Source organism: Setaria italica, chromosome I (genome assembly GCF_000263155.2).
Source record: "Setaria italica strain Yugu1 chromosome I, Setaria_italica_v2.0, whole genome shotgun sequence".
In the NCBI taxonomy this organism is placed as follows: Eukaryota; Viridiplantae; Streptophyta; class Magnoliopsida; order Poales; family Poaceae; genus Setaria; species Setaria italica.
In genome coordinates this window covers 136,531-150,987 of record NC_028450.1, presented here as the reverse complement: position 1 = coordinate 150,987, position 14,457 = coordinate 136,531, and the positions used below count along the sequence as shown (strand labels likewise).

Sequence of the window (14,457 nt, the reverse complement as noted above, 5' to 3'; positions counted from 1 at the left end):
GAAGCACCGACACATTGCTAACAAGCTTGAGCTAAATCTACTAAAACAAACTAACTCTACTAATTGATTTTCATAAAACTCTACTAACCAGTTTGCCATGGCTGCGACCCCGCCGGCGCCTACCGAACCGCCACACTGCGTAGGTGCATCTCGGGTGAAGTAGATGGAAGCTCGATGATCGAAGCCTGCAGCTCCCACTCCGCGAGCCGCCTTACCCGTGCGGTCGCTGCATTAGGCTACCGCTCTCATGCGGCCATTGCCAACACCGTCGCAGGCCACCTTGCCCCCCTGCTGCCGCTGCCGGCCACACACCCACGCGCGGCCTCCGTTGATGCCGCCGCGGGCAACTCGCCCTCACCCAACTCAACCCAGATTTGGGCTAGAGCAGCCTGAATCGGAGGATTCCGCCGTCACCGCACCCTCCTAGCTGTCGCACGAGCATCCGGCGGGCCAGCTCCGGCAACATCGAGATGGGAGGGGAAGGGAGAAGGGGTGGTGGTGCTAGGGTTTCCAATGGGGAATGATGGTTCAGGAGGGAGGGAAGATGCGCGGGAGGAGGCCTTGCTGACGCTTTACAATGGGTTGAATCGATTCATGAGTTAGTTATATCCTAGCTTGGAGCACGCTTTATGCCTAGTTTGGTTACTCTTGCTTATTTTTAGCACATGTCACATCGAATGTTTAGATACTAATTAGGAGTATTAAATGTGGACTATTTACAAAACTCATTACATAAGTGGAGGCTAAATGGCCTAATTAGTCCATGATTTGACAATGTGTTGCTACAGTAAACATTTATTAATGATGGATTAATTAGGCTTAATAGATTCATCTTGTCGTTTAGCCTCCACTTATATAATGAGTTTTGTAAATAGTCTACGTTTAATACTCCTAATTAGTATCTAAATATTCGATGTGACACGTGCTAAAAATAAGCAAAGGAACAAAACGCCTCCTTAGTCAATTTTCAGGAAGGGGCTATGGATGGATGGATAACGTGGAGTGCTGTTATAGCGACGACTCAGCATGTCTCTCTCAGCGACCGTCTCCTTGTCATGGTACGGGACGGCCAATCATGGCAGGCCGTATATATGATGATGAAAAGGATCGGTGATCTATCCCTCCTGCACCAGCTGCATCAATCATGCATCCGCAGATCTCTTCTTGGGTCTCGCGCGCTGGCTTATCCGATCATCTCTTCTTGCTCTTCCCCTCGGTTAAGGATTCCTAGGGCATGTTTGGATACCTCTTGCTAAACTTTCACCTGCTACAACGGATGTTTGATACTAATTAGGAGTATTAAGCATAATCTAATTACAAACTAATTGCACAGATGGTGTCTACTTCGCAAGACGAATCTATTAAGCCTAATTAGTCCATGATTTGACAATGTGGTGCTACAGTAACCATTGCTAATGATGGATTAATTAGTCTTAATAGATTCGTCTTGCGAATCAGACTCCATCTATGCAATTAGTTTTATAATTAGCTCATATTTAGTCCTCCTAATTAGCATTCGAACATCCGATGTGATCCTGCTAAAATTTAGCACTCGTATCCAAACACCCCCTGGTCACTTGTTTCAGCTCAGCTCAGCTAACGCCCCGCATCGCCTGGAGCGATATATTCAACTAATGAGTAAGCCGTTATTAAAACTTAATATTTTGTTCAAAAAATAATATCCCAAGAATATTGTGCTATTGTCATGACAAAACTTCAATCGAAATTCGCAAGAGTTAATTGCACCATGTATACAAACATATCAACTAGCTTAGCGATCAAAATTGAATATTTTAAGTTTTTATTTCTATTTTGCTGCCATCTATAACATTTTCCAGGCCCTTTTACTTCATAGAGGCCCCTTCATATATTTTAAAATATTTTGCTAGACTTTGTTCTTTCTTTGCTTACAGAATGATTAATATTATTGCTCTCGTACTGCTTCATGAAGATATGTTGCATGCTTCTTATGCAAATGAATTGTTTTTTCCCACCCGTAGCAATGCACGATCATAGACCTAATATTTGATTAAGCATTATTTTTTAAATTTTTTTATTCCATTCGAACTGAAATTAAAAACTAATAATAAATACGCAATTTAGTTGTACAGGTCGATAGCCAAGGGTACATTGACATTAAACCTCTTCCATCCATTCATGAAAATAGGGAGGAGTTGTTCTGCCAAATATTTTTTAAAACAACTTCAGCTCCATTGAAAAATAGACGGAGCTATTTTTTAAGGAGTCTGAGTCCTGACAAAGAGAGCCTTAATTTTCTCAAGATGAAACAAACTTTGTTTTGGACTCTATAACTAGCGGTAATATTGAAGGAAAATGAGGCTGCACACGACTACTGTTCGTTTCATGGTTTGTGCCTTAATTTGTGAAGGCTGGTTGTGTCAAGTGTGCCTTAATTCTGCTGGATGGTGAAGAAGAGGAAGAAAGCCCATATATGGAAGCCCAGCTAGTCCAGTCCACCACCTCCACCTGACTGACGACGCTGCTGGACTGGTGGGGGCCGGGCCATTCAATTGACTTTGACTCGTTCCAATCGAGGCTGCCGGCTTCCCTTTTTCGAAACAGAAGAGAGGAGGATTGAAATGCCCAGGATACCCCTCTCCTTCCTTAGAGCGTTTCGAGCCAGCAGCATTTGAAATTTTGAATCCCCATTTCTTCCTCCCCCCTCCGTCCCCTTGTTCCATCCACCATTATATTCATTCCCTTCCCTTCCCTTCCCTTCCATAGAAGGGGGAGGATGGGGTGCGTGTCCTCGGCGTTGCTGGAGGAAGGCGGCGAGGACGACCGCCGCCGCATCATCTCCCACCACCACATCGTCTCCCTCACATCCTCCACCTACGGCATCCTCACCTACAACTCCTCCTCCTCCTCCTCTCCCACCTCCGCTGCTGCTGCGCCTCCGCCGCCTCCTCCTCCTCCCCCTCCTCCCCAAACGAAGCCGGATGAGGTCATCAACTCCTGGGAGCTCATGGCCGGCCTCCACGACCCCTCCACCCCGGCAAGGCCTCCCTTGCCTCCCAGTCCATCTAGTTCCTCGTGCAAGCCCGACCGCCGCCGCCGCATCCGCTTCCCCCTCCGCCCAATCGACGGCAACGCTCCCAGCGGAAAGCCTCCATCCGCGTCCGTGCTGCTCTACACCACCTCCCTCCGCGGGGTCCGCGCCACCTTCGAGGCCTGCAACGCCGTCCGCGCCGCGCTCCAGGCCCACGGCGTCGCCTTCCGGGAGCGCGACGTCTCCATGGACCGCGGCTTCAGGGAGGAGCTCAGGGACCACCTCTGCGCTGGCGGTGGCGAAGCGGCGCCGTCGCTCCCCAGGCTCTTCGTGCGGGGCCGCCACGTGGGCGGCGCGGAGGAGGTGCTGCGCCTGGACGAGCAGGGCCTCCTGGCGCCGCTGCTGGAGGGCCTGCCCAGGGCGCGCGGGGGCGCCTACTGCTGCGACGGCTGCGGCGGCATGCGGTTCCTCCCCTGCTTCGACTGCTCGGGGAGCCGCAAGGTCGCTGTGGCCGTGCCCACTGTTCCCCAACCAACAACCAAGGGGAGCAACTGCAGGCGCCGGACGACCACCGTGGTGGTGCGCTGCGGGGAGTGCAACGAGAACGGCCTCGTGCTCTGCCCAATCTGCTCCTGATCTCATCTTCAGGTTTCCAGCCACCCACCCAGCTTGAATTCTTGTCCAGTACTAGTGTAGTAGTAGTGCAAGTTTCTCCCGACTTGGTGGGAGATGAGTGTGCTTGTAATCAATCAAGCCAATCCTGGTGCATTCAAATTAAATTCTATATGCTCCCTGCTACTAATAATCCTGCTTCTTCTAAGGGGGTGTTTGTTTCTAGGGGCTAAACTTTAGCCCCTGTGACATCGGATGTTCGAATACTAATTAGGAGTATTAAATATAGGCTAATTATAAAATTAATTGCATAGATGGATGCTAATTCGCGAGACGAATTTATTAAGCCTAATTAATTCATGATTTGACAATGTGGTGTTACAGGAACCATTTGCTAATGATAGATTAATTAGGCTTAATAGCGTCTCACGAATTAGCTTAGGGCTTCTCCAATTAGTTTTATAATTAGCTCATGTTTAATCCTCCTAATTAGCATCCGAAATATTCGACGTGACAAGGGCTAAACTTTAGCCTAAGGATCCAAACACGCACTAAACTGAAAACTGAAATTAGAATTGGACCTATCTGGGAGTATTAATTGATAGCCTCACTAATACAAATCGGTGCTTCCTTTTCATTACTAATGATGCTCCATCTAGGATGTGATATATGACGTTCTTGGGTCAGCAACATACTAGATCAAAAGTAAGGATGTGCTGTAACCTTTTCAAATATATTAATGACCGGACAAGAGCAACAAGTCAGTCAGTGCATACAAGTAGTAATTGTATCGCTTTGGTTGGTTGGTCCTATGCATGCATTGCATTGGTGGTGGTACGGTAATGAATGAGTATGTATGTGTGGATCTTGGACACCATCAACTGGTAGCAAGGAGATAGCTAGCGGGGAGGCTGCGCTGCGCAGGGCGCCAAGTCGCACGGCAGCCTTGTCCGTCCGGCCGGTCCTCCACCGCCGGCGTTGGCCCTGCGGAAGCGCGCGCCCTCGATGAGGACCCTCTGCGCGGAGCTGAGCAGCGCGCCGTTCATGTGGTCGATGACGCTGGCGGTGGTCGGGTACAGGAAGGGCCCGCCGGGTGCGTTGTAGTAGGCGTTGAGCAGCGCCGCCGTGGCCTCCCGGAGCAGCGTCCGGTACATGTCACCGCGGCCCTCCAGCGCGTCCCGCAGCGTCAGCTCCGACCCGTAGCGCTGCGCCGCCAGGGGGCCGAACGCCATGGCCACCGTCGTGTTGGGGGTCACCACCTTCCAGTAGCACCGGTGATCCGGCGAGGCCCACTGGCTGCACGCATGGATCGATCGCTTATTATACATCTCGTGTGCATACATACGTTTCCATGGATCTATATATGGGATCGGATCATCAAGATATACAAGGACGTACTCGTAGGTGCATGCCGAGCCCTGCGCTGGCGCCGGAGGAGACGGAGGCGGAGGCGGCGGCAGCACCTGCGGTGGCGGCTGCGGCTGGTCCTGTGGCATCGTTGGCGGCTTGCGCCAGATGGGCGGCAGGCGGCGACGCCAGAAGGGAGAAGCTGGTGCCGGCGGTGACTGCGGCTGCGATGAGGGCGCCGGGGCAACAACAGGCCAGCGCGGTGACCTGCGCCGGGTGTCGTAGCCGGGGCAGAAGTCCATGGCCTCCTCCGGCTGCGAGAGCAGCGGCGGCACGGTGTAGAGCGCGAGGCCGAGCATGCGGAAGGCGAGGGTGAGCTCGCGCGGGGGGGCGCCGGATGCACCGCAGTGGCCGGTGCCCTGGACGACGCGGGCGGTGCAGCGGTTCATGTCCGGCGAGCCCTCCATGCGGATGGAGAAGCCGCCGAACCAGTTGGTGTTGCTCTCGCGCACCGTCAGCGGGGTGTCGCCGCCGCCGCACTGGATGGCCACGCGGGCGCCTGCTTTCGATCGTGTGAGATGGTGTGGGTTAGGTGGGCGGAGGCAACAGCGTGGGTGCAGATGATCCATCCAGTACCAAGAGTAGTTGACCGATACGTACCGTAGAGCGGGTAGTCGAAGAGCCCCCGCGCGCCGTCCTTGCACTGGTCGCAGAAGACCATGCCGGCGACCACCGTGCTGGCCGGCCCGGTCGCCGCCGACGTAGCGAACGCGCTGAAGATGATGATGGCCTGCAGCAGCTGCTTCATGATCATACCCAACAACTACCGATGTGTGGCTGACTAGCTGTGTTACTTATGCTGCTGGGGTGGTGTTCCCAAGCAGGCCAATGCTAGCTGGTATATATACAAGTAGAAACCAATACCACACCTGCTGCTGCTGCTGCTGCTTTGTGTGACGCGGACGGCACGCCCCCATGTACATATATGTATTCGTTTAAGCCCACACCCATCCTCTTCATGCCAAGGGACACACAGTTACATATTCTATCTCACAAAACAATGCATGGATATAACTGAGTCGAAGATTCCATTCCATGCCTTGCGGCCAAGAACCACTCATGTTTGAGCTCTCATTTCCACGCCTTCCGGCGGCATCCTCTTCTTGTGTTGCAGCCGCAAAACAATAATGAATGAGCCAACGAGTTCAATCTAGCTTGTATGTCATTTTAGGCCATGTTTAGACTCCAAAATCTCAACTTTGACACTATGCAAAAAGAAGATTCCCCATCACATCAAACTTGCGGTACATGCATGGAGTACTGAATGTAGACGAAATCAAAAACTAATTGCACAGTTTTGTTGTACTTTGCAAGACGAATCTTTTGAGCCTAATTACTCAATATTTGGACAATAATTCACAAATACAAACGAAACGCTACAGTGTTGCTACAGTAATTTTAGCACCCCAAAGTTGGTCAACTAAACAAGTCCTTAGCTAGTTATCTACATCGGTACGGTGTGCCACATGTATTTCGCTGAACCCATCAAAACCAAACATCATATATCTACCTCTCATTTTATTGGGCCTGCGTTTCGTCTAACTTGACCCTCAGGTGAAAGTTGAGGGGCGAAATCATCTATTTTACCGTGTGCTAAATCATAAGGCGGCGTTTGGCTTTGGCCCGTGCGATACAAAGGTGGGAGCGGATTGGATTTGCGATCTGATGGCCTCACATCCGGCCTCACATCCCACCAAACGTCCAAATTAGGAGGGTGGATTATATTTTTTTAAAAATTTAAAATATAAAGGATAAAAAAAATTTAATATAAAAGTCGAAAAACTCAAACGGTATGTTTGAAAAGAAAAGCACTTCCCGAAATTGGAAGGATGAGCCGTGGGACTTGGGATCTGGCATTTGGGTCCGTTGGCGGCCCCGCGCCTTCCGCCCTTCCCGTTTTCAAGTTCCGTAATACAGAGGAAGAGGAGGGAGGGAGGGGAAGGGAATTGCCGCCGCCGCCCTGCCGGCCATCGGTCGATCGATCAGTGATGGAGCCAGCCACCGCGCCGTCGGAGCAGGCCTCTCCGCCTCCTCCCACCACCGTCCGCCGGAACCCACCCCGCCGCGCGAGGCCTCCCCCCACACCGCTCGCCTCCGCCAAACCCAATCCCTCCTCCCTCTCCCGCCTGCTCGAAGACGAAGCAGCAGCCTCCATTCCCCCTCCGCCCGCTTCTTCCTCCTCTCCCCGACAGGAGGAGCGCCTCAAGGTGTACCTCCGCATCCGCCCCGTCCCGGACCGGGACCACTGCAAGGCCGTGCCCCGCCCGATGCTCGGCAAGGACCCGCGCCGGAAGCCCAAGCAGGCCGGGAGCGGGGAGCTTTGCCTCGTGCCCACCGGACCCAACTCCGTCGCGCTCACCGTCCCGCAGTCCAAGCTAGTCGACCCCAGGCGAGGCCGCACCGAGGTCTTCGACGGCTTCTCCGCCGTTTTCTCGCCCGACTCCACCCAGGTGCCTGCCACCCCCGTTACTTTCCCAATTTATCCGTTTTCTCCCCGATGCATTTTCATAACCCATCAACTGTCAATAGCCTCCACACTGCATCTGCATTTGTGATACAAAGGCACATTCCTGTGTAAGTTCTACTCCTTGTCTGGTAGACTGGTACCTCTGCACGATTAACCCCTTTCCTCCTCCTCACAGCTTGATATCTTCGCACAAGTGATGAACCCACTGGTGGATGACTTTTTGGGAGGAAAGAGCGGCCTTCTGGTTGCTATGGGTCCCACAGGCTCTGGAAAGACGCATACCATCTTCGGTTCTCCGAGGAATCCTGGTATACTACCGCTCATGCTACGGCAAATCTTCAATGCACAAGATGAAAACAAGGTTGCTAGCCAACCGTCAAGGTAAAATGTGCTTCTTCGCATGGAATCCCTAGACAGATTTGTGACCTAAAACCCAGCTCATATCTTGTCATTTTTCACTCTATGATTACAGATCATTTTCCTTGTCAATGTTCGAGATACTTTCTGAGGGAAAAGGAGAACGCATTCTTGACCTACTGTCCGATGCTGCAGAGTGTGTTCTTCAGCAGTCAGTGATTAAAGGTCTTCAAGAGGTAGCTCCGAACCAAACACCCTTTAATACTCTTGAATCTTGATAGTTGATAGGAATGGTTATTCGTTGACTGTCTGATTACAGTTCAAATGGCATGGTTGTGTCTTGTTGAGAATTCCAATTGGATAGTCAGGATGGACATGGGTGGGATGGTCCTGTACCAGCCTTGATTTCTGATCACAATGGATGCCTTGGAAGTTGGAAACGCACATGCTATTTGAATCGCATTGAGGATGAAAGTGAAACTAATATGCTTGGGAGCACGCACTAAGTTGTTATCTTTAATTTGATCTGCAGGTGCCACTTTCAAATTTCGCAGATGCTGAGAGCTTAGTTTCACGTGGTATGCTGAAGCGCAGCACTGCTGCAACAAGTGCCAACAGCAAGTCAAGGCATGCTTTCTTACAATTATCTTCCCATGGTCTTTAGTAAACGAAATTTTATCCAGAATATATCTGCGTACCTTGAACGAATGCCCTGAATCATAATAGATGTAGTGTTTCTCTTCTGAGCACCACTATTTTCTTGCTTCGATTCTAGGTTTTTTTAAAGAACCTTTTTAATCATGGTTATCATGTGATGTTAAAAGTGAACTTCACTTTGTATTACAGCCGATCACAGTGCATCATAACGATACGTGGTCATAAAAGCAGTGATGTGGACAGTGGAAATTCACTTAGCAGTGCTGTTCTGACCATAGCAGACCTTGCTGGGGCAGAGCGGGAAAGGAAAACTGGAAACCAAGTCTGTTTTTCAATCAATGTTACTTTGTAATATATTACAACTAGTTTCTCAAAACTGATTAACTATTCATCTGCAGGGTTCCAGGCTGTTAGAAAGTAATTTCATCAACAATACATCCATGGTTTTCGGTCTCTGTTTGAGGGTACCACCAAGTAGCTTTTCTCTTGTAGATCTTCTTCTACAGCAGTCTACTTGCAAAAAATATGTCATCATTTGCGCCTGTGAATCAATGGAAGATATGCCTGCTTGCTTATGCTCTCTTTCATTTTGTTTTGGAATTGCAGTCTTTGCTAGAACATCAGAAAAATCAGAAGAAACCCTTGGAAAAGCATTTCAAGAACTCAATGGTGAGTTTCAGATGTCATCTCGTTTTTTCTTTTGTGGTGGCTGTGGCCTGTGGGCAACTCCAAAGTCCGAATCATGTCCAACATTTGTTCCCTAACCATAGTCGTTAGTGCGTGTTCGACGCAGTCTCCCTTTGCGGTGATGATATGTAGATCAATAAGCATTGAAGTATATAGTAATTGATAAGTCTAGCAGCCCAATATTCTGATGGATACCCCCCTCTCCAACTAATCTACTCCCTCTGATTCCAAGTGTAGGTCATTTTAGACTTGTGCATGGGAATTAAGAAAGTAGATCAAATGACCTTTGTGCCTTCATTTATACTGCAATTGGAAAGATGACTCATTCATCTGTGAGAGTGGTAGCATTTTTAACCAGGGGCAAGGAGGGGAAAAGGGTGAGAGCTGCATAAAAGTTCTAGGATGACCTACATTTAAAGAAAAGTTGAGAAGGCTAAAATGGCCTACATCTAGAATTGGAGGGAGTACTGATTTTCTATGTTTTCTATGTTAACTTGTGAAACTTGGATATAAGAATTGAAATATCTTATTGTTAGCTCCCTAATCTTTTGTCATTTTGATAGTTAACAAGGTACTTAAGGGATTACCTAGAAGGAAGGAAGAAAATGACTCTGGTATGCTACTCTGACCTCAAATGATCATTTTTTCTATCAATAGTCCCTGAAATGAATTGTTTATCTCTGAATGCGCCGATGTGGTTAATGCTATTTTGAGGGAAATGGTAAATATTACTTAGAAGTTAGCAGTACAGGGGAAACCCAAAAGGTGTAACATAACATTGATGTAAACACTTTGCGTGATTAGTCTTGATGACCTGGGCAGGAATGATGGCTACATTGCTGATGGCATGTAGGCACATTCTCGAATGAGTTGCCCAAGCAAGTAATGCTTTTCTTTAAGATGTCCCTATGTGCTAACCGCTAGACCTCACATTGTAGTTAGATTGTTGCCAGTGCCCAATGCCACTAGTGTCACAGGAGCAAGAGGCACTATAAACATTGGGTGCCTTCGACTGTTAGGCTATTGGATTCGAGCAAGTGTATTAAACTATTGATTTTTGTAGATCTAAGAATTTTCTTCTCGAAGTTTCAATTAGTGCTCCGAGAGCCAGAGCTATCAATTCCTATTATTGCTAATCAATGAGAAGTCTTCCTTTTCTTTCTTTTGAAACTTGAGTTATTCAAAATGTCGAAATTCCTTAATGATTTAAGGACTTTTCCTATTGGCTTTGTGAATAATTTTCAATCTGATATTTTTTTAATGCTGCATGACACTGGTGCTATTATTATGGTCACTGATTACTGCACAAATTAATCTTTATTTTAATTATTTCCCCTTAATTTTCAGATTCTGACTGTGAAGCCAGCAGTTGATGATTATAATGATACATCATTTTTGCTCAGACAAGCATCTCCTTACATGAAAATAAAGTACTATTACTCTCCTTTCTATTTCACTGACAAATTTTGTTTGCTTTCCTCTCTTTTGCTATTATTGGGAAGAACATAATGTAACTAATGATTACGCTGACAATATCACTATTTAGATTGTTGATAGTTGGTAATCACTATTTAGACGGTTGATAGTTGGTATCTATATTAATAGATGTAGCTAATATGGAAAGATCATAGGATGTAGCTCCAGAAAAAGAAATGCGGTGAGGAAAGCAGCAACAGTGATCTTATGGCTCACATGTCCATGTTTACCTTTTTTTATTCATTTCGTTTCATGTTATTATCTTTTCAGGTACACCAGCCTTGAGGATTCTTCTGACTTGGTTTCACTTTCACAGAAGAGAAGCAATGCTTCCTTGATTTGCCAAGAGAACAAGAAAAAGAGGAAGGTTCAGAAGCCTGGAGTCCTTCTGGTACAAATTGCTGTTTAGCTTGCAATGTTTCTAGTCCGTTTAGCTTTAAGACTGTAGACAGCTTTCATGTACTGCCATCTTTTTTTTGAAAACTCATGTACTGCCATCTTCTGAGTTGAAAGGTGCTGGAGCATGTTGATCTCACAGTTTCATTTCACACGCATATCATAATTCATATGTCTTGGACTGTTGCACCTATGGACTTAATGGCTATATCTTGCTGTCTTAAATCATATGGTTGACTAGTAAATTCTCCCATCTTATTATAAACACAACCCTTGTTTGGAATCTAGGATTCTTGCTGTTTGGTACACCTTTGTCGTCCTTGTATCTATTGAATGATCAGTGTAGTGTTTTGTCATTTGTGCTCACCAATACAATCCAATATGTTGCAGGTGCTAAGCTTGACACATTTTCTTGTATGCTCCCATATCATGTGTTCCATTATTTTGCAGTGTACAACAAACATATCTTATAAGATGTTTGTTAGGAAATTTATTTTGTTTCTTAGTGGGGATGTGTAGTCATATGTTTTATGTTTATGCAGGTTGACCGAAAGGAAAAAATAGATACAGATAATATTACCAAAGTTTCCGAAGAAGGTTCTACTTACTTGCACTAATATTTGATTTATTTCAATTCACATGCTTTATTTTTGTCACAAGTTATCTGTGGTACTGATGAATATTCGATTAACTTTCAATATTGCAATAATATTTGAAATGTGTATAGATGAGGCGCAGCACAAGTTTCTGAACTCAGAGTTGCGAAGGGTATCGAGAAGTGAAGCAATAATGACGAACTTTGCCAGGGCTTTATGGACTGTATTAAAGCAGTATAAACACAAAGTTTTGGTAATTCTCAGTGCATGTTTTTTTTTCTGAGTATGATTCTATGATTTGTGGGACATCTCTTTAATTGGACAACTTTTCTGGATGGCTAATATTGTGAAAGACTAAATTATGCAATAAAACGTTCCTCTAACTTTTCATGGTGAATGTAGTGACTTCGAATGCTTTTATATGTTACTTGTTGTTAAAGAAAGTACCCCTATTTCCTCTTTAATTATTTTCCTTTTATGCTGCCGTAATCAACGTGTTTGCTTATAGGAGTCCGAGAATGCTGCTGAGAGCATGAAAAAATTGATTAGAGATCAAGATATCCAAATTATGGAGTTGAAAAAGGAGCTGGATGTTCAAAACTCTCGTTGTTCATGCAAGAACGTTCCAATCACTGAAGACACCTCTGTTGACCAAGATGATTCTGTATTGTCTGGTCCAGCTGGTCGAAGCTTTGTTTCTCAATCAAATAAACCTGACCTGGGATCTTATGATGCTCCAGTAGATAATTTCCATGTAAGCAAAATAAACTTTAATACACAAAACCTGCTTTATCTATCACTCCCTTTATCTTGGTTCTTCTTTTGGGAGAATCAGGATGGGAATACATGCTAAAGCTCACCCTGCTTTCTACAGTCAATGAAACTTTGAAAGGATAGTTATCGTTATTTTGGAACTTGGTGGGCATCATCAGTTCATGTTTTGTTGTTCCTCTCTTTCCCTTTTTCAGTGTCTTCTACTTTCCGCTATCTACTGTTTACTACTTGTGTCCAAGTGAGAAGCAGCATGCGTCCTTTGTTACTCCTATGTTGGCATCTTAATATTGTATAAAATCTGTCAGTTGTATTTTTTAAGCCATATCATGGCAGAAGTATATACACATGATATTGGAGCTTCCTATGATATGATTTAGTTTGTTATACACAAAAATCACTAATAACTTCGTTCCCCCCCTGCAGTTAGTAGAAGATATCTCAAAAGAACTCAGATGCCATGGTCCTGAAAATTCTTCCACTGCTTGTAGCCTGAAAGGTTAAATATGTCCAAAATAGATATATCAGATGCGGCATCTTTAAAATGTTGTTTTTCAGTGCTGAATCCTTTTTTTTTATAACAGGGGAATCTGTCAGCTGTGATACTTCGTCTATATCTTTGCTAGATGAACAAGAACTGAGTTCCAGAGGTCTTAAGGTTTGATGCTTACCCTGTGTATTTTGTGCACCCTCATGAGAAAAATCTTGGGAATTTCACATATTAACTTATAGTGATACCACCTAATATTGAGGAATGTTGCTGCATTTTACACTGATATACAGCATCATCCTTTTTTAGCCAGAGAAATCATGTTGTCCTTATGCTTTTGGTCCCAAATCTCACACAGGAAAAGGAAATACCAATGTGAATATTCCATTCTCTAGTTGCACGTTTACAGGTGTTTTCTTTTTCTTTTTTTATTTTTAAAAACTTGTAGTACTTGTAGCCTACCCCAACTTGCTTGGAACTAATAGTCTTCGTCGTTGTTGTTAGTAGCACTTCTGGCAAGATTTTCAAGTAGTGTTCACTTGACCAAATAGGCAAAAGAACTAAATATTTTGACCAGAAGAAAAGAACTAAATATTATCCTGGAAGTAGGAGTAACAAATCTTTTTTACTCTTGTGTTCTTTTAGGTACAGGTACAAGCGATTCATAAGAAATTGGATTCATCTGAAAGTTTTACTCAGCAAACATCTCCACACACTGGTGGTGTAACGCCTTCGTCCAGTCATTCAGATAATCAATCAGATCAGAACACTGAAAGGGTCAGCCTGTCCCCACAGTTCACTAGCTGTAGCAAGAAAGCTACCATAGAGCATGTTCGAGAAAAAAAAGCTACCATAGAGCAAAGTGAAGAAGAAACAGGAGAGTTAAACAAGATAACAGTAGAGGATATGCAACATGATATCAATACAAGAGGTCAGTTTTCTATTTGTATCAATTGTTTCCTTGCTATGATACAGATCTTTCACAGTGTTATTGGATCTTTGAACAGAAGTGGAGCATCTTGATTGTCTGAGCTCTTCTCAGAAAGTGAACTCTGACACAGAAGATGTCAGCTCCAGCCAATCTTCCTTAGAGTTGCCGGTAATGGTCCGTACTGAATTATTCATTTCATTACCAAATTTACTTAAGAGTAATTCACATCGATATTTCTGTTATTCTTAGCTGAATTTTGTGGTTGCACCAATCAAATTTTCAGTTGTGGTTTAGATTTTTCCTTCATTCTTTTTTTTTTATAAAAAAAAATACCTGCCCTGCCATCCTGCCTACTTGACTGGGAGCACATATTGGTGGTAGAGTTTTGCAACTTTGATTTGCCCTTTTGGGGTTTGGCAGCATGGAAGCTGTTTGAGAGTGGTGAGGAGTGCCATTTGGTGCCCAGTTTTGTTTCTTTAGCCACATCAGCTGTGTCCTGGGTGTTGTTCTAAGGAAACATGACAAAACTGGTTGCGCTTGTGTCTTGTTTAGGTTGCTACTCAAATGTTACATACCATACCATGTCTGATTTCAAATGCG

At 45.5% G+C, this 14,457-nt stretch overlaps 2 protein-coding genes across 2 annotated transcripts in view; one reads left to right on the top strand and one right to left on the bottom strand.

Annotated features, from left to right (window-relative positions):
* The first annotated feature begins 2,734 nt into the window (after positions 1–2,734).
* LOC101758275 (E3 ubiquitin-protein ligase UPL3) overlaps positions 2,735–14,457 on the top strand; it is a 21,779-nt gene continuing 10,056 nt past the window's right edge. The window contains exon 1 of the mRNA XM_012847572.2: positions 2,735–3,230. Within this exon, the coding sequence (XP_012703026.1) occupies positions 2,756–3,230 (475 nt within the window). The 5' untranslated portion in view covers positions 2,735–2,755. The remainder of the gene's footprint in view (positions 3,231–14,457) is intronic.
* LOC101757324 (homeobox protein engrailed-1) lies at positions 4,337–5,828 on the bottom strand. The gene is made up of 3 exons (XM_004951120.4): positions 5,630–5,828; positions 5,021–5,528; positions 4,337–4,918 (listed from the first exon to the last, which is right to left on the bottom strand). Exons 1-3 carry the CDS (start codon positions 5,781–5,783, stop codon positions 4,522–4,524), a joined length of 1,059 nt encoding a protein of 352 aa, XP_004951177.1. The 5' UTR covers positions 5,784–5,828; the 3' UTR covers positions 4,337–4,521.

Coding starts and splice junctions, on each gene's coding strand:
- LOC101757324 (XM_004951120.4), bottom strand. CDS start 5,783: ATGATCATGAAGCAGCTGCTGCAGGCCATCATCATCTTCAGCGCGTTC. Junction 5,529..5,629: donor CTTCGACTACCCGCTCTACG/GTACGTATCGGT, acceptor GATCGAAAGCAG/GCGCCCGCGTGGCCATCCAG. Junction 4,919..5,020: donor GGCTCGGCATGCACCTACGA/GTACGTCCTTGT, acceptor CCATGCGTGCAG/CCAGTGGGCCTCGCCGGATC.